Source organism: Melanotaenia boesemani, chromosome 24 (genome assembly GCF_017639745.1).
Source record: "Melanotaenia boesemani isolate fMelBoe1 chromosome 24, fMelBoe1.pri, whole genome shotgun sequence".
NCBI lineage: Eukaryota > Metazoa > Chordata > Actinopteri > Atheriniformes > Melanotaeniidae > Melanotaenia > Melanotaenia boesemani.
The window spans coordinates 21840841-21865680 of record NC_055705.1 but is presented as its reverse complement, the minus strand read 5'-3'; the positions used below and the strand labels follow the sequence as shown (position 1 = coordinate 21865680).

Below are 24840 nucleotides of genomic sequence, written 5' to 3'. Positions count from 1 at the left end.
ATTTGCTCTACTTCACAGAATTATAAATTTTATTTTTATTGAGAACTACATAAAGTTTCCTGGGAAAAAAAGAACTTTCCTGCAGAAAATAAAAGATATAGTGTTTAGAAAGATCAAATAAATTGTTCCCTTTGGGGGGTAACGGATTTAAAGTTGTGATAAGAAAAGAGCCTGAAGCCAGCGAAGGGGTAGGAGTTGTGTCTTTGCAGAAGAGTTTCAACGTCTTGTGACGGGATGTAGGTTTAGTAGAAAATGAGATTAAAGGTGTTGGTGCTGTAGTAATGTTAGTTGTATGTAGTGGATATGAATATTTTAACAGAGTTTTGGCTTTTCTTTAATTAAAAATGTTTAATTTTTAATTTCTCTGTGCTAACTTCACAGAAAGTTGTTTCAAGGTTTGTTTTTTCTCCCAAATAAAGTTTTTCTGATGCACTGGCTCAGGGATCACCAGTTCCGGGCCATTAAGAGGCTGTTGAAGAACCTTTTTATTTGAATCCGATGTGTTGCAGCAGGGAAACATCTAAAACCTGCAGGACAGTTGGTGATCCCTACTGGTGTTGCATTTTTGCCATACTCTCTAAATTCAGATGAAAAATTATATAAACTGCAGTATTAGTTTAGAAACATTCTCAGTGGTTCCCGGTGGATCTTTGTGCACATTTAAAAACTCATGGTTAGGTTAATATGTTAAGAAATATTTACTAAAAATTCCCATGCTCATGCAGGAATGCCCAAAGCCAGTCCTCAAGGCCCACTGTCCTACAAGTTTTGGATGTTTCCTGCTGCAGGACCTGATTTACACATACTTGGGCAGAACTTGACAAGCTTTTGAGAGCCATTTAATGTGAATCGGGTGCAATGGAGCAGGAAACTTCTAAAACCCGCAGGACTGCGCCCCTCGAGGACCAGAGCTGGACACTGGGTTTTCAAAATCCAGCAAAGCAAAGAAATAATCCAGTAGAGAGGGACAGAGTATTTGTCAGTTTAAGCTGTAACAAGGTGCTGGTAGATGCATAATAAAGTCTTTGGATTTAATGATGGGGTGTCTTCATCAGACCAGATGGGAAGCATCGCAGGGCAGATTACTCATTACAACGTACAGTGACTTGGGACTGGACTTGTGAACATCCCTGTTTAAAGATACGGTGGGGAAATTGTTCATAATGTTTTCTAAAAGGACAGCTCATTAAATGTAAACATCTTGAAATCGTAATTGTAAAAATTAATTTAAAAATTATTTATAGATTATTATGCTGTTAGTTTACTGGTCTGGCCTATTAAACTAAAATAAGGTAAAACCCTGCTCTGCAGAACATTAATTTTATAAAAATTGTAAAATGTTTGTGGCTTTTATTGTAGATTCATAAACGCCATCTCTGAAGTCACCAGTAATTCACATTGATCATTAGGTGATTTACCTCAAGAATTCACATTGAAAACCATAATTCACTGCTTGGTTCCTCCAGTAGGAGACAAATTACCAGAAAAAGACATTTAAAAAAAATCAAAACAGGAAAGCAGAAACACCGACCGAACTTGGGCACCCCTGACTTACATACTAACAACCACATACCAGTAGAGATTTAGACTGATATAAAAGCAACATTAAGCTACATTCACTTACAGCCCAGAGTGTTAAGTCCACGATGGATAGATGAGAATGAGGATCCAAACACAGGACAGGCAGGTGGATAGATGAAGAAAATGTAGACTTAATTATCACTAAATTAGAGCAAAAGGTGCAGATACGGCGGAAACTAAACACTAAAAAAGTGAAACTCAAGAAAACAGTCGTCATGAAAAAGTATGTGACAGACTGGTTAAAGAGGTTTGACATCTGGGAAGGAACAAAGAAAACCAGATAAGGACTTGATACAGAACAGGTGTTACACAGGTGCAGCATTACAGGGGTGTTGGCCCCCTCTCAAATCTGATTGGACACCCCAGATGTCCCCTTAGGTGATTGACAGGTCACTGGAGGAGGACAGAGATGTCTTTCCATACCTACATGGATCAGCAGGATCTCTCCACCAGGCTGAAGTCACTTTTAAAGTAGTTTCCTAATTATTCATCCTTAAATAATATTATCATTTGGCTGCACATTTCTGCAAGCATTGCAAGTACAACTACTAAATTTAATAAAGGCTGTTAACCTGATGTTAGCATAAAGCTACGTAGGAGTGCTATGCTAGCACTGAATTAACTTTAAAATAATGTGGGGAAATGTCATACCAAGTCTTCAGTGAGTGTATTTAGGGACTAAACATCAAGTCAGTTAAAAAAGATTCACATTAGTGCTAAAAATAAACTATAAAGGTGTTCAATATCCACGTTACTTGGCGCTGATTAAGCTAGCGCCGCAGAATCGGCTTTAATTTAACCCTGCAGGGACCAACTGGGTCTTTTTAGCAACATTTTAATTTGGGTTTTAGGTTTAAGGTTTGAATCAAAGTTAACAGCTGCAACTTTACTTCTCATCACACCTTTTATTTAAAAATATTTACTTTATTTTAAACTTCTGATTTGGACAAACACTGATTAAGGCACAAAATAGAAAAAAATATCATTTTCTGCTTGGACTTGTTGGGATTTTGTTTTGTTTTTTAAATACAAATTTGTACTTTGAAAAGGTAATCCATTAAAATAAAGTTATTTACAAGGCTCCATTTAGATCCAAATTTAAATTTAAACAGGCTAACTGGCAGTAATCTGATTATGAGAAATCAGATTAACACACTTGGTTTTCTCCCCAATATTCCAACGTCTTCATGCATGTAGACCCGTATATCTGATTTATTTAGTTTTTTTTGTAAATTTGCACATGTGCAAAACAATGTTGCTTCCGACTTTAAAAATTAAAGATGTTAAAACAACATGAGCGTCACAACATGAGCGAAACAAAACAAAAACATGATGGCGTGAGACAGCAGGAAGTCTGAGTATTTTGTAGTTTTTTTTTAAATATTGCATTTCAGAAGCACATGTAAGCACAACAGATTCAACTACGTGATTACTCCTTTAGCTTTAACAATAAAAATACTTCTTAAATAAAAAATAGAACAAACTGCACCCAGTTTAGTGCTAAACATGCTCATAATTTAGCTTTCACTATACAGTTCCTGTAAAAAGAAGGAAATAAACAGAACTGAAATGCATATAAAAATGCTGAAAGCCAAATGTAAAAAGAGAAAAAACTAAATGTCAGCTTGTCCTTGACATTAGTCATAAAACCACAGCTGCAAGAAACCAGGAAATGAAACAGTGACTGTAAACACCAAAAAGAAAACCTACAGAATTTGCATACAAATATCCAACATGAAAATAGCAACAGATAAGAAAATTCACAGTTCCTCTGGTCATTCAATATAATATCTGCTTTGGTAAATAATCACTAATTTGGCAACAAATCATTGTCTCAGAAGGATTAATGTGGTAATTATATTAAAAAGAGCAAACTGTGACCCAACAACAGACCAACCAGTTTAACCAGCAGTGTCATTTCCATCCTGTCATCACAGTTCAGAGTGAATGTTTGGATTAATGTCAGCATTGTCATCCGCCACCAGATGTTCTTCAACATTAACTTCTTCATCCTCTTCCTCTTCGTCTGCAGAAGTTTGCTGTTGGGTGGAGTCTGGTTCCTGAGAGTCCATGATTTCCAGGAAGTTGTAGAACTCGGCAGCAGGAGGCCAGCTGTCGTCACCCAGCATGCCTACGGTGAAACGCCAGAAAAATCATCCAGGACTTAATATGAAACTCAGATTACATGCTAATTACTCAGATTACAAATAATTCTAATCCAAGCTCAGAGCTCTGGTAGCTTGTTACATGAGCCCGGATTTGCTGGATTTATTTCCATACTATGCATAGTGACATCACTTCCTGTTAATTTCAAAACATCAGGGCTTTGTTGAACATGGCGACACCGTTTTAGTGTTAGCTGCTAATGTGTTAGCTAATAAACTGCAACACAGTCTCCAGGTGTTTTACTACATTTATACTCCAGCTTCCTGCTGCTGCACGTATCGCGTTTTTCCTTCGTGCTCCATTCAGATCACTGCTGATGTCTTTCCTCCTTGGCATTGTGTTAACACACACCTGAAATGCTCCAGAGCAACGAACTGAGAAAACTTCTGCTTTATTTTCAATCTATTTTTGTTTTCATGTCGTTTTCATCCCAGTTTTTAAAACCTGTTACACATAAATCTGTATTTAAATAAGTTCAGGTGTCAAAAAGAAAAATGGACTCACAAACTTAAACCTTAACCAGTTTAAAAAAACAATATGAGAGAAAATCAATACAATAAGTAGAAGCAGAAGCTCAAATTGACTATTAGTCTTTTATTTTTGTCATGATGGTAATTATACCAATGATAAAAAATATAAAAGAAAATAGACTAAAACAATTATGTGACAGCAGATTAAGGTAAAAAATAGTTTTTATAAAAAAAAAGAAGCTATTTCTACAATTGACATAACTGGATGTTCAGAGACTTGTAATCAGATATTTGAGACAGAGAATCTAAGTGTCAGTGAATGAGGTCTGTGATTTACTTTGGTTTTGACCGTTGAATCTTCACTTATATAACTGATTAACAGGAATTTTATTTGGTGTCTGTCCTTTAGACACTGTACAGTAAGTTTCTGTGCAGAGAAGGGAAGGAATGTTCTGGATGACATTAAGAAATGACAATCCTGTGGTTCAGCTAAGTGGAGACGGGCCCCATCAAAACCATAACTTTATCTTAACTCTTTAATTTAAAATATACAGGGTTAAAATCATTAAAGTAGAAGTCATGACCTTCGTTTTAAGAGACTTTGTTGTACTTGCAGCTTCCACACATTTAACTAATGGAAGATGTAATCTGCACAGCATGTTGGAAAGTCATCACCTAATCACAGCATGCAGGAGGACAATCACTGCAGCTCCAAGGCCACTGCTGCAGTTAAAAACACCATCACCAGCCGCTTTAGAGATAAACTGATAGCAAAAACAAAACAAATCCACCACCATATCTGCTCCTGTTAGGTACGGACTCATTTCATGGCTTGATGAGGGAAACATGTTCACAAAGCAGACAGAATGCACACTGGAAAATACACAATAGCAGATTCCCTGGATTAGGGCTGCACAATATATAGAAAATTTACCTTTATTGCGATATTAGTCTAAAACTGTGATTAATTAATATTAGTCCCTATTTGCATATTTTAAGGAAGTGATGTGACACGTTTCCAAACACGGCTCAGCTTTCATGCTGTGTGTTAATGCAGAATCAAATGGACTCTTTCTGGATGCTCCATGTAGATGCTAACGGCTCCATGTAGATGCTAACGGCTCCATGTAGGTGCTAACGGCTCCATGTAGATGCTAACGGCTCCATGTAGGTGCTAACGGCTCCATGTAGATGCTAACGGCTCCATGTAGGTGCTAACGGCTCCATGTAGATGCTAACGGCTCCATGTAGATGCTAACGGCTCCATTTAGATATTAGATGCAGCAGAGGCATCAAACAACTGTCAGCACTGCCTCCAGCACTATAAACAGCACCTGGGTCCAACTGGACTCACAGCAGTCTGACTACCACCTTATTATGACGTCCCTCCTGTTTGATTTCTTGCTTGTGATGTTCTTACTCTCAGATGTAAGTCGCTTTGGAGAAAATCACCTGCCAAATGACTGTAGAATAGAAGGGGCAAAAAGAAATACGGAGTGTAATGTCTGAGGACGGCATGTCCAAAATGCTTATCGTGGTCCTCAAAACGGCCGCTTTAAGAGATTGACAGGAAGCTACGCAAGTTTGTTATTGAGAAGTGTAACGAAAGCATGCCCGTTACCAGAGCTATCATCCAGCTGAAAGCTGGACAGTGACCCACCACAGAGTTTAAAGCCGGCATCGGCTGATGCAGAAGGACGATGTGCAGTAGTGGCCTTGCAGTACGGCGCAAAACCAGCCTTGCCCAGCACCTGCCCTCAGACTTTGGAGAGAAGCTGCAGTCTTTTCAGAGCTATGTGATTGGATTGAGGAAAAAACACTCACACCCCCTTGATTAGATCGGTTATGCCGACCAAACCCCCATGTCAACTGGAAATGAAAAGTCGGTTCACCGTCACGTTGGTGTGCCTGGCAGACAGGACAAAGTCCCCATATGTAACTTTAAAATGCAAAACCGCGCCGAAAGAGGCAATGCCTGCTGGGATTGTTGTACGTGCCCAGGGGAAGGGCGGGATGGAGAGTGAACTAGTGGTACACCTGAAACGGGTGTGGGGAACGCGGTGCAGGGCATGCTCATTATGGATACCTTCCACGGACACCTGACTGATCCTGTCAAAACTCAGGTAAGGAAGATGAATGGCGACTTAGTCATCATACCAGAGGGGATGACAAGCCAGCTACAGGTGTTGGAGGTGGTGGTTAACACGCCTTTCAAGGAAAATCTGGGCAAGAGGAACACCAAGTGGCTTCTGTCCAATAATCACACACTCACATCTGGAAAAAATCAAGAGCCAGCTGTACGTCGGCTTTATGAACGGATCCTCCAGACATGGTAGTAACACCAGAGAGCATCATCAGTGGATTTAAAAAGTGCTGCATATCAAATGCGTTGGATGGTAGTGAGGATGATTTCTGTGGGAGGAGACAGGACCGCAGCATGAGAATGGGAGTGATGGTGAGCCCAGTGAGGAAGAGGATGTCTGAGTAAAAGACTCACGCTGACTTTTGATAAGATCTCATGAGCAACGTTCTGACAGTTTGTGTTCTAGTTGCAGCTTCGCAAGACTTTAAATGTTTAATTACAAAGGTGGCTTGTGTTTTTCTGCGGTTCAGAATCGTTTAATTGAACCAATCACTGTTCTGGTTAATGAAATACTCCTATTTAAATTCTAAATTACGAGTAGTCCGTTTACATTTAGGTTTTATCAATGCAACACCCATTATAGCCAAAAATGACAGAAGGTTGTAATTATTATTTTAATAATCAGAATTTTCAAAAAAGTTTCTTTAAACAAAGTAAATTTTGTCCATCAAAGTTTTTCTCTGAAGATTAGTCGTGGAAAAGTTGGGGGGGGGGGGGGGGTCATCTTATAATCAGGGTCGTCCCATATTCTGGGCAGTACAATAATAGCTATCAGGTGTCCTCCTCTTCTTACCTGTGGGTGTCTCGGCCCCATCCTCGACCCTCTGCAGCCACTGCAGAACAGACGAGGCCACTATGGGGGTGCTGGGTGGGAACTGATAGATTTCATCCCCAGATGGTAAATGTGTGAGAACCAGAGCAGGAAGTGGCGGCATTGACCCCAGATATGACCCCAGGACGGACATACCGGCTGGGGTGCGGCCACTGAAACGCAAACATAATTCATGAATTTATAAATATGCAAATAATAAATATTGTAGAATTAATAAAACATACAGGTGGATCCAGCAGGGCAGGTACCGCTCCAATCTCACTCCTAGCTCCACCAGTTCTTTCATCTCCTCTACCAGCGCCTGGTTCTGTTTCCGTCCGATCTCGTCCTCCTCATCTCCCACAAAAAGGAGGATAAGGGCTTTACCAAGCAACAGGAAGGAAGGCAGGTTTTCCATAGTCAGCTCAGGCTGGAGGTAAAAGAGATGGAATGGATGAAACATTAACCCAGAGTGAGAACGTTCTCTCAAACCATCTCCTCCAACTACACACACACAAACATTTCCTTCATTTCTGTGTGTGTTTAAGTGATATTAATTTGTCCAGCTATGCCCATCATGAAGAGACCCAGGAGGAAAACCTGTCATCACTGCTACTTCTTGATGTTTGCATGGTGTAGAAAAGCCCTTTAACAAAATAACAAAAAAATAACTTAGAAAAACAAAAGACTATGGCGACAAGAACGCTGGCATGATATAGACCAAATATAACCGAAACAAACATGGCCTGGATTACACCTACCAACAGCAAACAAAAACAAAAAGAGGACCTGAAACCAATGGACTTAAATACACGGAAGGAACTAACAAGGCACAGGTGAGCTGAATGAGCAGAAACCAAAAAACAGAACATGACACTAAACACCAAAAACCAAGAACATAAGTAAACCAAGGAACATAAACCCTGAATCATGACATCTCACTGGTCACGTGTCTCAGTAAAAAAAATCTCTAGAACTTCTTCAAGTTGTCCAGAACGCTGCTGCAAGGCAAATAAAATCTCACGCGTCGCCCCTGAACTAATCCAGCTGCTCAGGCTCTCTGTTCATTACAGAGTTCATTTTAAAATTCTGGTTTTAACATACAGAGCTCTAAATGTTCAAGCACCGTTTATATCAGCAACCTGTTGTAGCCTTACATTCCCAGCAGGTCCCTGGATCCGGATCACGTGATCGGAGTCTGCAGTCTTTGCAGCAGTGGCTTCCTCCCTGTGGAACTCCCTTCCTCTCAACCCGAGATCTGCAGACTCAACGGTCTCTTTTAAAAAGCAGCTGAAAACGCATCTTTTAAAACTTGCTTTGGTTTAGTTTTTTTAGTTTTTATGTTTCCTGTGTTGTTTTGTGATTTATTAGAATAGAACTTTGTCATTGCAACAAAAAGTGCAACAAAAGGGCGCCAGGAAGCAATTTGTGATTTTTATCTTGAAAGGTGCTATATAAATAAACATTTACTGACTTACTTACTGACTGTACTTTTGACCCTCAGTCCCACATGTTGACATTTCTGCAGAATAAAATCTGGTGTAGTTAATAAACAGAGGAAGAGCTGAGCTTGGAGCCGTTGAGGAACACCCGCCTTCAAGATTGTTGTTGTTGCATCAGTTCATGGAGCTGTTTATTCAAGCAGATATAAACCTGATGGTAAGACATGACCCGGATGTCTTGAGAAAAGCACATTTTAACCCCAAATCAACATGTGTTGTTGGTTGTCTGCAAGGAATTCCACCTTTTGCAAAGTTTCACACACACCATTTACCTCCATCAGATTTAAACCCAGAAAAAGTCTTAGAAACATTTCAGTTGTTACTCCTAATGGTGTGATTTCAGCTGAGTTGTTGGATCAAACACAAAAACAAACACACACATACCACTGGGTGGAGGAGTGCAGTGTTAATGTGTGTGAGAAGCTCTTTAACCGAGGAGGATGCAGGCAGCGTGGACGGATGATCGAACGTCCCCCAAGATGGAAACACTAAGACTGATGGAGGGTCCACAGCGTGGTCTGCAGCCCTGTGTGGAAAACATCACAAAACACACACATAATCAGTACACACAGCACACAGGAAGCAGCAAACCCAAAACACCAAATGTGGTTTCAGTTTTTTTTTTTTTTAGTAAACTTTATTAAAAACAGTAACGATACAGGAGAACACAGACAGTAGGCCAGTATGTTAAATGTACCCAAAGCACAAATACCAAGTAATACAAATTTATTTTTTACACACAACTGATTTAATAGCTATCAGGTTTTACACACACATACACACACACATATATATATATATATATATATATGTATATACATACACCATGGACTGTTAATATTAATTTCCCCTTTTTAGGCTGAATTACTAAAATAAATTAAGTTTTGTGCAATAATAATTTTTATTTTAACTTGTGTGTGTGTGTGTGTATATATATATATATATATATATATATATATATATATATATATATATATATATATATATATATATAGTAATTCAGCTTCAGAGGGGAAACTATACTATTGAGATATATAGATCAAAACTGCGTGAGGTACTGATGCATAAGTTAAAGGTCATAATAGCTCATTTTAAAAAGCTTTTAAAACCATAACGACTGTACATTTTAATGATTTTATTAATGATTACACCTTGAACACCGTTACCATCTCATAAGACCTTAAAATGCTGTTATGAATCACATTTTGAGTAGAACTCATCAAACTCACGTTTTGTCCTCTTTATACTTTTACTTTATTAATTCCAATTAAATCTAACTGAAGAAATTCCAGTAAAGAAATTACAACTCTGAGCATCACCAGAAGCAATAAAAGGTGATTTTCCAGGGAAACCTTTCAAACAGTAAAGATGTGAGTGAATTTAGAGCAGGTACCATTTTTCTGCCAGTCCGTTCGTCAGCAGTCCACTCAGGACTTCGCCTCTCAGGGACTTTGCTGCTTCAGAAAATACAGAGAAACCTGGAGAGAGAAAACAGCGTTTTCTTCTAAATAACCTGGCAAGTCTCACTTACTGTCAATAATATATTAAAAAAAAAAAAAAAAAAATATATATATATATATATATAAAAACAGGATTAAATCTGAGTATTTTGAGTGAACATCATGTAGATAATTAAATATAAATTTTATACTGACTGTATTTATAGAAATTTTTACATTTATTAGCTGCACATTGGTTATATTGTGAAATTAGACAGTAAATAAATTACCTAAAAGCACAAAAATGTTTTTTTTAATTAAATATATTAAAAGAATATTTTCAAAAGGATAAAATCTAAGTATTTAGTAATAAACATTAAAATAATTAAATATAAATATTATACTGATTATACTGGTAAAAATCTAATCATATATTGGCTGAAAACTGTTTTTTGTTACATATTTGATTGTATATAAATTACTATAAATAAAAAACAGAAAAAGACAAATGGCTATATCGAGGCACTAGATCTGAGTATAATAAAGCTCCAAATCTTGGATCTGATGCTGGGTTGCTGCAGCTCGTCTACCACGAGTCATCTATCAGTGTTTTACCTCTAAATGTGCCCATCGAGGAATTAATGTGTACAGAAGCATTTACTTAGACACAAAAAGTACAGAAACATTTGTTTGGTGGATTATTTCTCCCAGTTGGTGTTGTGTTCTACATGGTTGGATAGTCTGATTAGTCACCCTTTTGTGGAACTAAACATGTGGGTAGCGCCCCGGAAATGTGCCAAAATCTCTGCTTCTTTCCAACCATGTAAAACACCAACTGGTATTATTAAAGGGGAGAAATAATCCACCAAACCCTAATTTTATTACTGTGTGTGATGGGTTTACATACGTAGAGGGGCTGTACGAATATGTGTGTGTTGTAGCATTTAAAGTACTCTGACTGGCCAGATAAGACCAGAAAAGCACAATACAAATACAGACCAGTTAACCACTGATTTCTTTTTCTGTGAACACCACACACACACACACACACAAACAGAGCCTGTAACTTTGTCTTGGAACAGGCTTTACAAAGGTCTGACTTCCCAACACTACCTGTACATTAATCAGCTGCTAAAAATCACCTTTGACAGGTGCTTAAATTGGACTTTGAAGAGCATGAGGCCTCTGTGGCCCCTCAGAAAGAGACCAGGAGCCACACAAAGGGTAACGATGCCCAAAATCCAAACAGTAAAAATACAGATCAGTGATGTTTTTAATTTTCCTGTTTTTTTTATTTGTTAATGAAAGCCACATTGAAGAAGCAAAGCCTACAGGGGACCACAAAACAAAGAGGACAAAGAGGACAAAGAGGACAAAGAGGACAACCTTCACTGAGGTTCAGATGTTTGTTTTTAGATGGAGCTTAAGATAACTTTTCTTGGAACTGCCTCATAACACTCAGCCTGCTGGTCCCTGCTCCGGCATCTTAATCTCTGTTAGCAGTTGCTGCAGGCTCATCTTCCTCAGTTCTTCCACCCCTTGTCTTTCCATCTCATTTTCCCCTTTGTTCATCTGTTTGTGGGGTGTATCTTAATTAACCAAGCTACCATGTAATGCTGCAGGGTCCAAACACTGCAACTATACAGCTAAGCTGTGTTGCCAATATGGTGACACTTTCCACATATAAATGTACATATGTGCCCAAATGTTGCATGAAAATGGTGCATTTGGTCTAATTTAGTAGTTAATTAATTCATCGTTTGGATTCTGGCTTTTACAGAATCAACATAGGCGACAACCATCAGTCAATGATGTGCAGCGAAGCCTTCGTCACACAAATTAACCACATTTCAACCTCCTACCTGTTTGTTTGGGAGTCTTGAATAATCCCAGGACTCTGTCAGGCCGGTAGCCTGCGAGCTCAGGGTGAGGCACTTCCTGAAGGAATGATGTCACTTCCTCCTGGGTGGACAGTAGCACAGGAGAGGCTGAGCGGCTCCTGGTAAAAAAAATATACAAGACAAGCACTTTTAATTTTTATTACTGTGGATTCTTAGAATGGAAAATAATGACAAAATTATACAGTAATAAACAGCAGAAAAATACATCAGACTGCATTAAAAACAAACAAGCATAAATATCAAACATCAGCACCAAAATCTTCCTCCAACTTGCCCCATTTTTAAGTATTAATGCAAATCCATCCATACCTTTCTGAGTAATCCTGCAAAATAAACAAACAGAACTAACCCCTAAGAATTCAATATCGGAGGAAAAGCTCGTCTAGTTCCACTAAACTAAGACATGATCATTTAAAAACACGCATCTTAAACGCCTTTCTGTTTACTGCACATAAAAGCTTCGCTTGTGTGAAATCACTTGGCTTATTGAAAACATGAGCGCTCATAAATAGCTCCTATTCTCCAGGAGATGGATTCATTCTGTGCTGCTGTTTCAGGGGAAATTTCTTTATTAAAGCAGTACTTCAATAATAAACTGATGATTTGATGGGTTAAATCATTAAAAGTGCCCTCACAAGTCATCCTGTGTAACTTATTTCCATCATGCCTTAAAATAAATAATAATAAATTTAGCTCAGTCTGTTGTTTAAAAGATTGGATTTGATTGATGCTCTGAGGAAACGTTTCATCTTATTAGTGCAGCTGTAATAAAGTCCAAGACAAGCAATCACAGGAAGAAGTTTGTTTTGCTTTTCCCTAAATTTATTTATCTTAGTTGGGGATTTCGGGATTGATGGAACATGAGTTACATCTATAAATGTGCTGCCTATTATTTCCTGTTTCTTCTCGTGTTGATAGAAATCAAATGATTTGTTAAAGGAAGACAGTGGAGAGTAATGACTCTAGTTATTAGTCTGCATTTCTTGTTAAATGTTCTATTTCCCTCCCCAGACATGCAGATTTACATCAATGCAAACATGGCAAGTGTGTTTCTTTATAGTTTTTACATGCTGCACAGAACTCTTCATGGTAAGTTAAAGTGAACTTGCTATGAAAATTAAAAAAAAAAAAAACACCAAATGCAAAAGTCTTAAATAAGGGAAAACTTGAAAAAACATTTTAAGTTTTCAAGCATGACATCACCTCAAATTCAGCCGTACATGTTCGAGCCAGAACTAGATCCAGTGTAAAATGCTGACTGCAGCAGAAAACAATCATCTGCAAAGATCTCGACAGGTAATGACGCTTACACACCTCCACATTGATACTTGATGCTAACATGCTAATGGCTCTTCTTTGTACACAATATATGAAGAGTGGGGGTTGGTAAATGCTAACTATTGTTGCTTGTGTGAGTTATTGTGTTTCTGAGATTAATGCTTTTGTTTGCCCAGTAAAATATATATAACTATGAGTGTGTGCTTCTTTAGCTGCCTTTTCACTTGGTGTAACAACGATGTTTTACATTAAAATAAAGTACAATGCTTAAAGTTCAGACTCAAAGCTTTTTATGTTAGAAGAGCCTCCTCTTTTAGCTTCAGTTACTCCACAAAGTCAGCATTGAGCTGAGCCTAGTTAAAAAAATAATCATCTCTAAAGCATAGCAAATAATTCCAAACATTTGCACAACTGTGTTGCTCGCCGGCAAAAATAAACAGGATCCAGTTATCTGGGATCAGTTTTTAGGGAAGCTGAACAGGGTCAACTTGCTCTTGCTGCCAAATACATTTTGCTGCAGACATCACAGAAAGAAAAATGTAGTGTTGTATTGGTAATGTTTATACGGGGTCTTGATGCTCAATTTGGATTTTTTTGAGTGATTGTTTACTTATAATTTAAATGAGACTGCCACCAGACTTCAGAATAAACAGTCTACAGCTCTGAAGTGAAGTCACACACCCTACCTTTATTACCCTGACCCCAAAGGTCAAGTTAGTTTTATTTAATTCTATTTAAATATATACTAGCAGATGACCACAGAAGTCATTTAAGGTCACCTTTCCTACAAAACAGGTTTATATTTTGTCCTTTAATTTTAAAAAACAGTCTCATGTTATTCATCTTTATCGTAAATGTGATTAAACTTAATTTATGATTTAAATTAATATCTTCTTACATCATGATAAAGCGATGTAGCGCCTCGCTACCCAGCATTCCTCTGTAGTGCTGAGCTGACTCCTGGGGGCGGAGCATAAGGACAGTAGGAAAGGCGGTGATTGGCTGGAACGGGACAGCTCTGCCTGGCTGAGCGGCGCAGAGATCTGTCCACTCTCCACAGTCAGTGGTACTCATCTGAACATCATTGACACCCGAACCTTAAAACATCATCAAAAAGACAAAAAAATTCATGTTTTATACATGACTGAAGAATTATGAGGAATTACAACAAACCACAAGTGAAATCTTAAAATTGTGTCGGCTAATCTGTTGTTTTATACTCAAAATTAACTTTTTTTAACCTGAAATAGCATAAAAAAACTACAACTTACCTATAAAAAAAATAACCTGTACAACCTCTTTAGCAGACATCCTCTTGTTTTTACTTTTTTCTGTAAAGTGATCACTATTTCTAATTTTTTATGTGATTTGCACATTAATTTGCTGCCCGCTGCATGCTCAGGATGGGAGATTGAACTGAAGTTAAGATGCCATGCAAACCTTTGGTTTCCTTAGCTAGGCTTTTTTTCTTTATCTTTTTTTATGAATTGGCTTGTGTTAATACTGACTGGATCACAATGAATTGGCTTGAATTGATTTGTCTGAAAAGTACCCTGCGATGACTTTGTTGTGAATTGGCACTATACAAATAAAGCTGAATTGAATTAAAATTATTCCAAAACAATGTTCAAAACAATCTTGAGGAAAAAAAAAACAGTTTTAGTTGACTTTACAGGGCTGTTAGCAGATTAAGCTAACATTGGTTTGGCTAGTCTAGCTATAGAACTACAACTTCAAGTGCTAAAATTATAATAGTAACAGCATCAGATGTGAAAAACGATGCTATTGTTTATATTTTTAATGTTATTTACAATATACAAGGTTTAGTTACTTTAAAACGTCTAAAACTCTAAGAAGTTTAATAACTTTAGATGACATTACAACAGTTAGCAAGTTAAGCTAATATTGGTTTGGCTAGTTTAGCTGTAGAACTAGTGCTAAAATTATAGTAATAGAAAGAGATATGTAAGGCAATTGGTTGGTGATTTTTTTCAGGGTGTTCCAAATGCAGAAATTTTGTGTAGGAACGTTCAGGGAAGCTAATTAACCTACCCTTAGTATGGAACAGCAGAATGGTATGCAAACCAACACCATGGCAACCCAAATATTTCTACTTTTCTCTCCTAAATTTATATTATCTGTAGTTCCTAAATATAAAGGGTGTCTACAATGTCAGGGATCCGGGTTCTGGATAGTTCTGTTGTGGTGAAAAAGGAGCTGAGCCAATAAGGCAAACCTCTGGATTTACTGGTCGAGCTTCGTTCCTAACCTCACATATGGTCACAAGCTGTGGGCAGTGATGAAAGCATGAGGTCATGCACACAAATGGGCAAAATGAGTTTCTCCCACATGGTTTCTGGGCTCTCCCTTAAAGAAAGGGGGAAAAGCTCCATCAATACCATCCAAGAGGGCCACGGAGTAGAGGAGTCAGATGAAATGGCTCAGGCATCTAGTTAGGATGCCTCCTCAATGCCTCCCTGGTGAGGTAATCTGGGCATATTCCACTGGGAAAAGACTTCGGGGAAGACGAAGGACAGAGTGGAGGATCTACATCACTCAGCTGGCCTGAGAATGGCTCAGGATTCCCCCAGATGAGCTGGAAGAAGTGACTGGGGTGAGGAAAATCTGGGCTTTTCAGCTTAAGCTTCTGCCCCGGAGCTTGACCTCGGCAGAGGATGGACGGATACATGGATAAATGGATATTTATTTGTTGTAATTGTAATTTTAGCCTTGTTTGTAATTATTTTATTGCATGACTGCCATGTATTTTATTTATTTTGGCTGTATTTTATCTTATAAAGCACTTTTAGCAGAATGAGTTATTGTAAATCCAATCCAACCCAATGTTATCTTTAAAGCACTTTAAAATAACCACAGTAAATGTGCTATATAAATAAATTTGACCTGTTCTATCTCTTCATTTAAAGACAACTGCCATGAGTTGAAAACATAGCAAACAAATGAAAGTGCTCTTTTGTTTACCTGCCAGTCTCTCTGCAACTTCAATGAAGGAGCTGAGAAAAGCCATTGAAACAGCATCCCCTGGCGGTGAGAAACAGGCAGAGCTCAACTCAATCCACATTTGCTTTCAATAAGAAGTTCCACTCTTTTGTTTTTCCTTTTCAAGACTTTCTTTATCTAGCATGGAATGGTAATCTGATGAACACAAACAATAAGGACATTCCCACTAAAGACAATGCACAAATGTCACCAAGCAAAGAATCTCTTACATTTGAGGTAGAAGAGCGCCACTGTGAGGCTGCTTTGTGCAACTTCAGCGTGGAAGTTGTCAGAGGTAAGTTGGGTTATCACATCTATATCCTGCAAGCTGCCCAAGTTTTCAAACACAGATGCAGCAATTTCATCATCCACCTTGTCTGGAAATGGATGCAGAAACATTAATACACAGATATACTCCCACTCCTTCCTTTTCTCCCATCCACCACTCTCTTTGATTTTACCAAAATATGTATCCTCCACTTCTTCGTCCTCTTCTTCATCCTCCTCTTTTTCTTGGCTTGTGAAGAGCTCCAACACCTCATCTTGGCTGTGTAAGGTCAAATACTTCACCTCCGAACTCTGAAGTGAACACAAATACACTCTTAGGTAACAAAAGTAGGAGATCTTGTTCTGTGTTTGTGTGCGAGCATCTTACCTGGTCAGGCAGCCGATAAGCAGCATTATATTCATCAGGGGTTTTCACTGCAGGACTCTGCCTGGCAAACACAGACACACACGATTAGTGGTTAGTGGCAGAGGAATGTGATCAGATCTGTGCTGCAGACTTTCCATACCTGTGTACCAGCAGCACCAGAGCGAGGCCTCGCAGCCTCCAGGCCAGGGTCATAGCCATGTCCAGGTCCAGGTGCTCGGTCACCGGACGAGAAAACAGGAAGACCTGAGGGGTCAGCTGGTACGGGAACTGGGGCGGCGGGACTGAGGAGGGGTCAACGTATACTTCAGACTGGCAAGGGAAACATGTACAATTATTAGATAAAATAACTAAAGTTGGTTGGATTTTATTTTTAAAATAACAATATACTGCTTTTTTTAGACTATGGTGACACTTTTTATTTGCATGCTTTAACATCTGTACTCAGTCGCCTTGACTCTCTTTATCATTGCTTCCTGCATTTTATCTCAAAGTCCTTATCCAGCACACATCATTGTGTTCTTTATAATCTGGTCTCCTGGCCCCTAATAACCCTGAATGCCTATTTATGCGTTTGCAAAAGACAAATATAGAGCAGTATGTACATCTTCTGTGTCACTGGCATGCAGGGGGTGTTGAGCAGTATAGCTGATATGTGCCCTGCAAAAGGAACAAAGAAGAAGAAGCTGCAGTGTATTTAATGGCCTCACAGACCACAGCCATCTACTGCGCTGCCTCTTTATGTCTGTTTCTGAGAATGATTATCATGAGCTCCTCCACCGTCATCATGTTTGTTATTGTCTGAAACTAATGTTGAAGCTCTGAACTCTGCACTGCCCTCTGGTGGATGCACTGACTAACAACCAAGACAACGTAAAGGAAGAATAAAAGTATGAAGACAGTGACGTTTTAAAACTAAATTAATGAAAAGAAAAATACTGCAAAAAAGTAAAATCAATTAATTTGAAGATCATGCCTTGCTCCGAGGGGAATGATTTCCTGTGCCTTTCTGTCTTGAATTCTCTCATCGAACAAGCTCTGTTGTTTCTCCTTTGCTGTGTAGAGGATGCGAAAAATTGTCCATTATGTTCAGCAGCTTCTCTGGACAATCAGCTAAAGCAGATTCAGCGTTATCCCCAGCATAGAACCAGAACCAGAGTTATCCCCAGCACAGAACCAGAGCCAGAGTTATCCCCAGCACAGAACCAGAACCAGCGTTATCCCCAGCACAGAACCAGAGCCAGAGTTATCCCCAGCACAGAACCAGAACCAGCGTTATCCCCAGCACAGAACCAGAGCCAGAGTTATCCCTAGCACAGAACCAGAGCCAGAGTTATCCCCAGCACAGAACCAGAACCAAAGTTATCACCAGCACAGAACCAGAGCCAGAGTTATCCCCAGCACAGAACCAGAGCCAGAGTTATCCCCAGCACAGAACCAGAGCCAGAGTTATCACCAGCACAGAACCAGAGCCAGAGTTATCCCCAGCACAGAACCAGAACCAGCGTTATCCCCAGCACAGAACCAGAACCAGCGTTATCCCCAGCATAGAACCAGAACCAAAGTTATCCCCAGCACAGAACCAGAGTTATCCCCAGCACAGAACCAGAACCAGCGTTATCCCCAGCATAGAACCAGAACCTGCGTTATCCCCAGCACAGAACCAGAGCCAGAGTTATCCCCAGCACAGAACCAGAACCAGAGTTTTCCCCAGCACAGAACCAGAACCTGCGTTATCCCCAGCACAGAACCAGAACCTGCGTTATCCCCAGCACAGAACCAGAGCCAGAGTTATCCCCAGCACAGAACCAGAACCAGAGTTTTCCCCAGCACAGAACCAGAGCCAGAGTTATCCCCAGCACAGAACCAGAGTTATCCCCAGCACAGAACCAGAACCAGCGTTGTCCCCAGCACAGAACCAGAGTTATCCCCAGCACAGAACCAGAACCAGCGTTGTCCCCAGCACAGAACCAGAGCCAGAGTTATCCCCAGCACAGAACCAGAGTTATCCCCAGCACAGAACCAGAACCAGAGTTATCCCCAGCACAGAACCAGAGTTATCCCCAGCACAGAACCAGAACCAGCGTTGTCCCCAGCACAGAACCAGAACCAGCGTTATCCCCAGCACAGAACCAGAGCCAGAGTTATCCCCAGCACAGAACCAGAACCAGAGTTTTCCCCAGCACAGAACCAGAACCAGAGTTTTCCCCAGCACAGAACCAGAACCAGCGTTATCCCCAGCACAGAACCAGGCTTCTTGATCTGTTTATTCAGTCTCTGGTTCTTCTGCCCCACCAGATGCTGCAAAGCTGACTGCACTTTCCGTAACAGACTTAAAGAAGATTAAGACTTGGTGCAGATATTGAAGGATCTCAGATTTCTTAAGAAGTAAACTCTGCTCTGTTCTTTCTTCTAGATGCTACTGTGCTGCATTTCCAGTCCAGTCTGATCAATTAATAACTTTTATATTTTGCATTCATCCAGACTGCTGTTGTTTTACGTACTGAAAGATTTCTACTAAACTAGGTAGAAAAAGCATTTCAGATTTTCCAACAGTATGAGATTTACAACAAAGAAGCATCATTATAACAAAATAACGCAGCAAACAAGTTTTTATGAATTTTTATCTATTTTCTTTTCAAAATGTACAAATTTACCCATTTATTTAGCTATTTTTGTAAAGTTTTTATCTTATTTCATGGCACTCCTAGTGCTCCGTACAAAAGACAAAAAGAAACCTGTGGCTAAGCAAACTGTAATACAGTAGCTGTAGATCTCCATCATATTCACCACTAGTGGCGCCTCCATAAGCTGCAGGAAGGAGTGGAGGTTCAGGGTGGACAGGACCTTCCTCATACGTGTCACAGGACAGCGTTCAGAAGTCATCGGGGCCATGAAACCATTGTGAACCCTACAGTGGAGGAACCACACTCGAGACAACACGGAGGATTCGTTTACTCTGAAAAAGAGATGCAGAGGATTCTAGCTGACTTACATACTCAAATGTCAGCTTTCTCTTTAAAATTCCCTCTTCACATTATGCTCTCACTAGCACCTATTCAACTAAATTTGATTTACTCAGTATATTTACTCAATATTTTCTGTGACAAGTCAACAACTGTGTCTCAGAAAACAAACAAGAACTCACCCTAACTGCTTCAGAACCGGCCCTCCAGTTATGAGGATAAATTGATATTTGGATCCATACACGTACGCCGTCTCCATCATCGACCTGTGCTCTGATTAAATACGATGCAGTTACTTTACTGACATTAACAAGTCAAGCTCACTTCACTTTTTTCTTTTACTAGAATTCTGACTTCTTCAGTCACTTTTTATTTACTTATCTTCAGTATTTTTTCTTGCCTCCATTTGTCCATCCTTTCTAATCCTCACCTAGAGTTCCCAGACTGCGAACATAACCCAGGACGATATCCCTCTTCCCGCTGGCTGCCTTTTCTATGGCCAGGAGGTCAGCGTCTGTGTGGACATACTTCACCTCTTCACGCAGAATGGCGCTGGATAAACAGAGACAAAAGCTTTCTGTCATTCTGATATGACACATATGTGTATTCCATTATTTCCCTTGTTATAAACCAACCTATGTATCAGTCCTCTGTAGTCTCCACTCTATATATATATATATATACATATATATAGTTATATAAATATATATATATATATATATATATATATATATGTATATATAGTTATATAAGTATATATATAACTATATATATATATATATATATATATATATAAATATATATATATATATATATGTATATATATATATGTATATATATATATACACACATATATATACATATATATATACACATATATACATATATATACACATATATATATATATAACCTGTATATATATAACTATATATATATAGTTATATAAATATATATATATATATATATATATATATATATACACATATATATATATATATATAAATATATATAACCTGTATATATATATATAACTATATATATATATATATATATATATATATACACACACATATATACATATATATATACACATATATATATATATAACCTGTATATATATATAGTTATATAAATATATATATTTATATATATATATATATATATATATATACACACATATATATACATATATATACACATATATACATATATATATATATATAACCTGTATATATATATAACTATATATATATAGTTATATAAATATATATATTTATATATATTTATATATATATATACATATATATATATATATATACATGTGTATGTGTGTGTGTTATATATATATATATATGTGTGTTATATTTATATATGGAATATATACCTGTAGAAAAGTGACGTTAAGTGCAGTTTAAATTTTTTCTCCTGCTATAACGGCATTTGATTTTTCAAATGAGAAAATCCCAAAGAAAATGTTTTTAGTTGAAATTACTCTGGAAAAAAGTGCATATAGGGCCATAAGAAGTAAATGCAACAGATCTGAACAGATTTTTTTATTTTTTATTGTACTAATAGGCTTTGTTAGTTACAGGTACAATGTGTGCAATAAGGTCATTATAAAAAGGTTTTTAATAAATATTGAACCAGTTCAGACCTCAACTTGTTACAGTTTTGTTTTGTTTTTTTAAAGTTCAGTGCAAAAAACATTTTGTGAAAAAATCGTGCCAGAGAATCGTGATCTCAATTCTGAGAAAAGAAATCGTGATACACATTTTCTTCTGGATCGTGCAGCCCTGCCCAGGATGTGTTTCTTACTCACAACAGGACTTCAGAAACGATGGAGTTGACATCGAAAACTGTGTCCAATGCAAAACTCAAGAACTCCTTCCCGCTTCTACCAACACAAAGACAAAACAATGATAGAGATTAAAACTATGCAGCTTATAAACTTATATGTCCAGTGATAAGCCAATAAAGTATAATTACTGATGGGTTAGAAACACTGATTATCTCATGATACGACACGATACGATTCCATACCATGACAAACGATACCAGACCATACAAGTTGGTTAAGCAGGTTTAAGCCAAACAAAATATGTTGATGCAGAATCAGTTCATGACATATTTCCATTAGAACTCATGTAAATAATTATATGATTGTTTTTTACTCAGTTTCTAGTTTTAAAAACACAACTGCAGCATGAAAAAGACTTTTCCCACATGCTTTGGGAGAATAGAAGTGCTTTATTTTGCGAACTGTATCTGGGTTTGGATGTTTTTCTTTGACAGAAACGACCTCCGGCTTTGCTACCCTGCCCTATAGTCCAGACATATGGAGAATATGGGAGATTGCTGTCACATCTAGGACACAACCAGAACTTCCAGAAATTCCTGCAGCTCCGACAGTGCTGCTGTAGGTCTCTTGGAAGCCTCCATGACCACTTGTCCTCTTTATATCTCTGCTGTCCCATACTTTCCCCACTTTTTGTCTTCACTGTGTTCTATGGTTTGTCCAGTGCTGTGAAAGCAAAGACAATGGGACTGGAAAGCAGCTTTAACCTTGCAGCATCATTAATACCACTTAGCCCTTTAAATGTTTTACAAGCATTAATATTTTTTTAACACCACGAAGGCACCTAATTTCATTGTACAAGCTTATTTATTTCTCTCAGGTCTTTTTTCTATGAACCATCACTGAGAACGTCAACTCCTCACAACCTACCTGAACAGAAAAGCTGCGTGCCGTCCTCTTTCCTCGGTGCAGTATGGCTGAACCAGCTCTTTCTGACAGCTGACCTGCAAAAAGAGGGAGTTCATCTTCCAGATCTGAAGAAAAAGGGGCATTTCTGGGGGCTTTTATGTAAATCTCTCCATCATTTACCTTGCCAACCAGAACTCCATAATCCTGCAAAGCCTGAGCAGACTTTTCCAGCTCCACTAGGAATAGAGAAATGGCTGAAGAAACTGGAAACAGAAGAGGGAGCTGAGCTTTGAGTAAATGTTTCTTGTAGGTCTTCTCATTATCACCAAACAGAATTATCATCTGATCCTTATCAGGCCTTAAACTCTGGTAAAATCAGACATATTCAAACACAAAACAATCTAAACCAAACTGCAGAAGCATTATGAGAAAAAGAATCTGCAGAAACCAAGAGCTACACCTCCGACTCTCCAGGTCTCAGCTAGCATGTTAAATGTTAAATTTCATGACAGTCCAATTAGAAAAAGACTGAGTATGGCTTGTTTGGGAGGGTTTCAGGAGAAAGCCTCTTCTAATTGGAACACTGCAGCACAGCTTACCAAACCCAGATTTATAAAATGCATGTCAACATGTTTTTCCAATCAAGACTGCACAAAATCTAAGCTACTACATTAATATAACCCCAAGTATTCTGCACCAGTTCCATAATTTTTCATCTTTATTATAAAAACCGCAAAGCCTACGTCCATATTAATACAATCAAATTCCCAATAAAGCTGCTCTCATTCATTTACTTTCTGTTTGTCTGGTTAGACCATTAAAACAGGCCAGAAATTATGCTCATTAAAACTCAGTCCACGGAGTCGTGGGTCAGTTCAATAACTCGATTGTTCAATAACTTGATTCCCCTTCTGTGCACGTGTACTGGGACAAGGATGGTGGTCGAAGTGAGAGCTGTGCAGAAAAGCTAACACCGTGAAGAAAAGTGGGTCAAAGTTCCAATACAATGATGGAAACGAGAGATACCCTTATAAGAAATGACTTTTGAAAATTTTGTTCTACAAGCTGTTCAATCATCGACTTGAGGATGCATTTACATCATTTTAGCACCTAGCTGATTTTTATTATAATGTCCTGGTAGGTGTGCTACTGTGAGAAGCCTACCTTGATTCTCAAAATAGATAAACATCATCTTCCCAGAATGCAGTGTCTCATAAAAGTCTGCAGCTGTATATTCAATATGGTCTGACGTGTTGGCCTTTTCTGTGCATCCTCCTGACGTTATCCACAGCAGGGAAAATATATAAACCCACATTTTGGAGAAGAGACCGAGCTGCATTCTCTGGAAGAAGAAAAATCAATGATTATTAAACTAATATCATCACGAGTGAATTAGACTGAGTTGAGTAGTCACACATGGTTTAAAGTAGTAGTTACTGGAACACTGTGCTACAAATTGGAGAATATCACAGAACAAGTTGGTACATTTTGGGGGGAGAGAGCTTAGCTGTGTTGCTCATTCCACAAATGCAAGATCCTTACAAGTTGTATCTCGTTGTAAAGATAAGTAAGTAGACTTTCTATTAATGTATAATACTATAATTGTTATTATTAAAAGAGAGAAACTGCAAATACAGATTTAGTTTCCATAAGACGGATCCAAGGGCTCATTCATGAAAACAACCCCAATTTAAAAAACAAAAACGGACTAATTTGGAGTATTGTAGGCTAATATTTATACGTATATATGATCCTTTACAAATGTATAAAGCATTGAAACAAGAACATGGTCGAGTTTACCTTAGAAAGCTGACATGTGGGGGTAAAACGTTGAGGTTCAACTTTTGTCTTTCGAAGGGGCAAACAGTTGACCAACCACGGCTAAACTTGTGAAGAAAGTAAAGACAGACATTTTCAACACTTAAAAGCCAAATCTTCTTCTTTGAGTGTAATTACAGCAGAAATCAAACGCCTTTTTCGGCTTGAGCCGTTAGTTTATTATCTGGCTTTGCTAGCTGCTTAGTCCACATAGCTAACGTTAGCTTGAATAACTTCAGATTTTATATGTATGTTTGTGTCGGTATGTATACGTGGTAACTGTAGGTTATTTAAATAAATTCAGCATGTTATTCTAAGATTATCTTGTACTGTAAATGTAGCAAAGAAATGTGCTTTAAAAGAAAGATGCTCTTCCTTCACTAAAGAGTATTAGCGTATCAGAGTTAA

The 24840-nt window shown here is 38.2% G+C and overlaps 1 protein-coding gene and 1 long non-coding RNA gene across 4 annotated transcripts in view; one reads left to right on the top strand and one right to left on the bottom strand.

The window, feature by feature from the left end:
- Nucleotides 1–5605, top strand: part of LOC121635246 — an 11207-nt gene extending 5602 nt beyond the window's left edge. The window contains exon 3 of the long non-coding RNA XR_006009376.1: nt 5496–5605. This is a non-coding gene — a long non-coding RNA (uncharacterized LOC121635246). The remainder of the gene's footprint in view (nt 1–5495) is intronic.
- Nucleotides 2635–24840, bottom strand: txndc16 (thioredoxin domain containing 16). 3 transcript variants are annotated; one of them, XM_041978347.1, is made up of 20 exons: nt 24415–24840; nt 23779–23954; nt 22795–22877; nt 22636–22709; nt 21730–21804; nt 20340–20461; nt 20092–20182; nt 19734–19902; nt 17086–17255; nt 16947–17007; nt 16753–16870; nt 16522–16668; nt 16274–16333; nt 14190–14388; nt 11975–12111; nt 10067–10151; nt 9058–9199; nt 7417–7601; nt 7154–7344; nt 2635–3712 (listed from the first exon to the last, which is right to left on the bottom strand). In XM_041978347.1, exons 2-20 carry the CDS (start codon nt 23951–23953, stop codon nt 3513–3515), a joined length of 2484 nt encoding a protein of 827 aa, XP_041834281.1. In that variant the 5' UTR covers nt 23954; nt 24415–24840; the 3' UTR covers nt 2635–3512. The 3 variants fall into 3 exon arrangements, 1 of the variants encoding a protein (XP_041834281.1); XR_006009375.1 differs by lacking the exons at nt 2635–3712; nt 7154–7344 and adding exons at nt 8329–8429; nt 8650–8982 and having other exon boundaries at nt 7468–7601; nt 9044–9199; XR_006009374.1 differs by lacking the exons at nt 2635–3712; nt 7154–7344 and adding an exon at nt 8329–8982 and having other exon boundaries at nt 7468–7601; nt 9044–9199.

What these genes read in the sequence shown, in the direction of transcription:
- txndc16 (XM_041978347.1), bottom strand. Translation starts at nt 23,953, where the DNA reads ATGCAGCTCGGTCTCTTCTCCAAAATGTGGGTTTATATATTTTCCCTG. An exon ending in CACGCAGCTTTTCTGTTCAG is followed by an intron (nt 21,805 to 22,635) that starts GTAGGTTGTGAG and finishes TTGTGTTGGTAG; the next exon opens with AAGCGGGAAGGAGTTCTTGA. An exon ending in CTGCACTCCTCCACCCAGTG is followed by an intron (nt 7,602 to 9,057) that starts GTATGTGTGTGT and finishes TTTTACCTCCAG; the next exon opens with CCTGAGCTGACTATGGAAAA.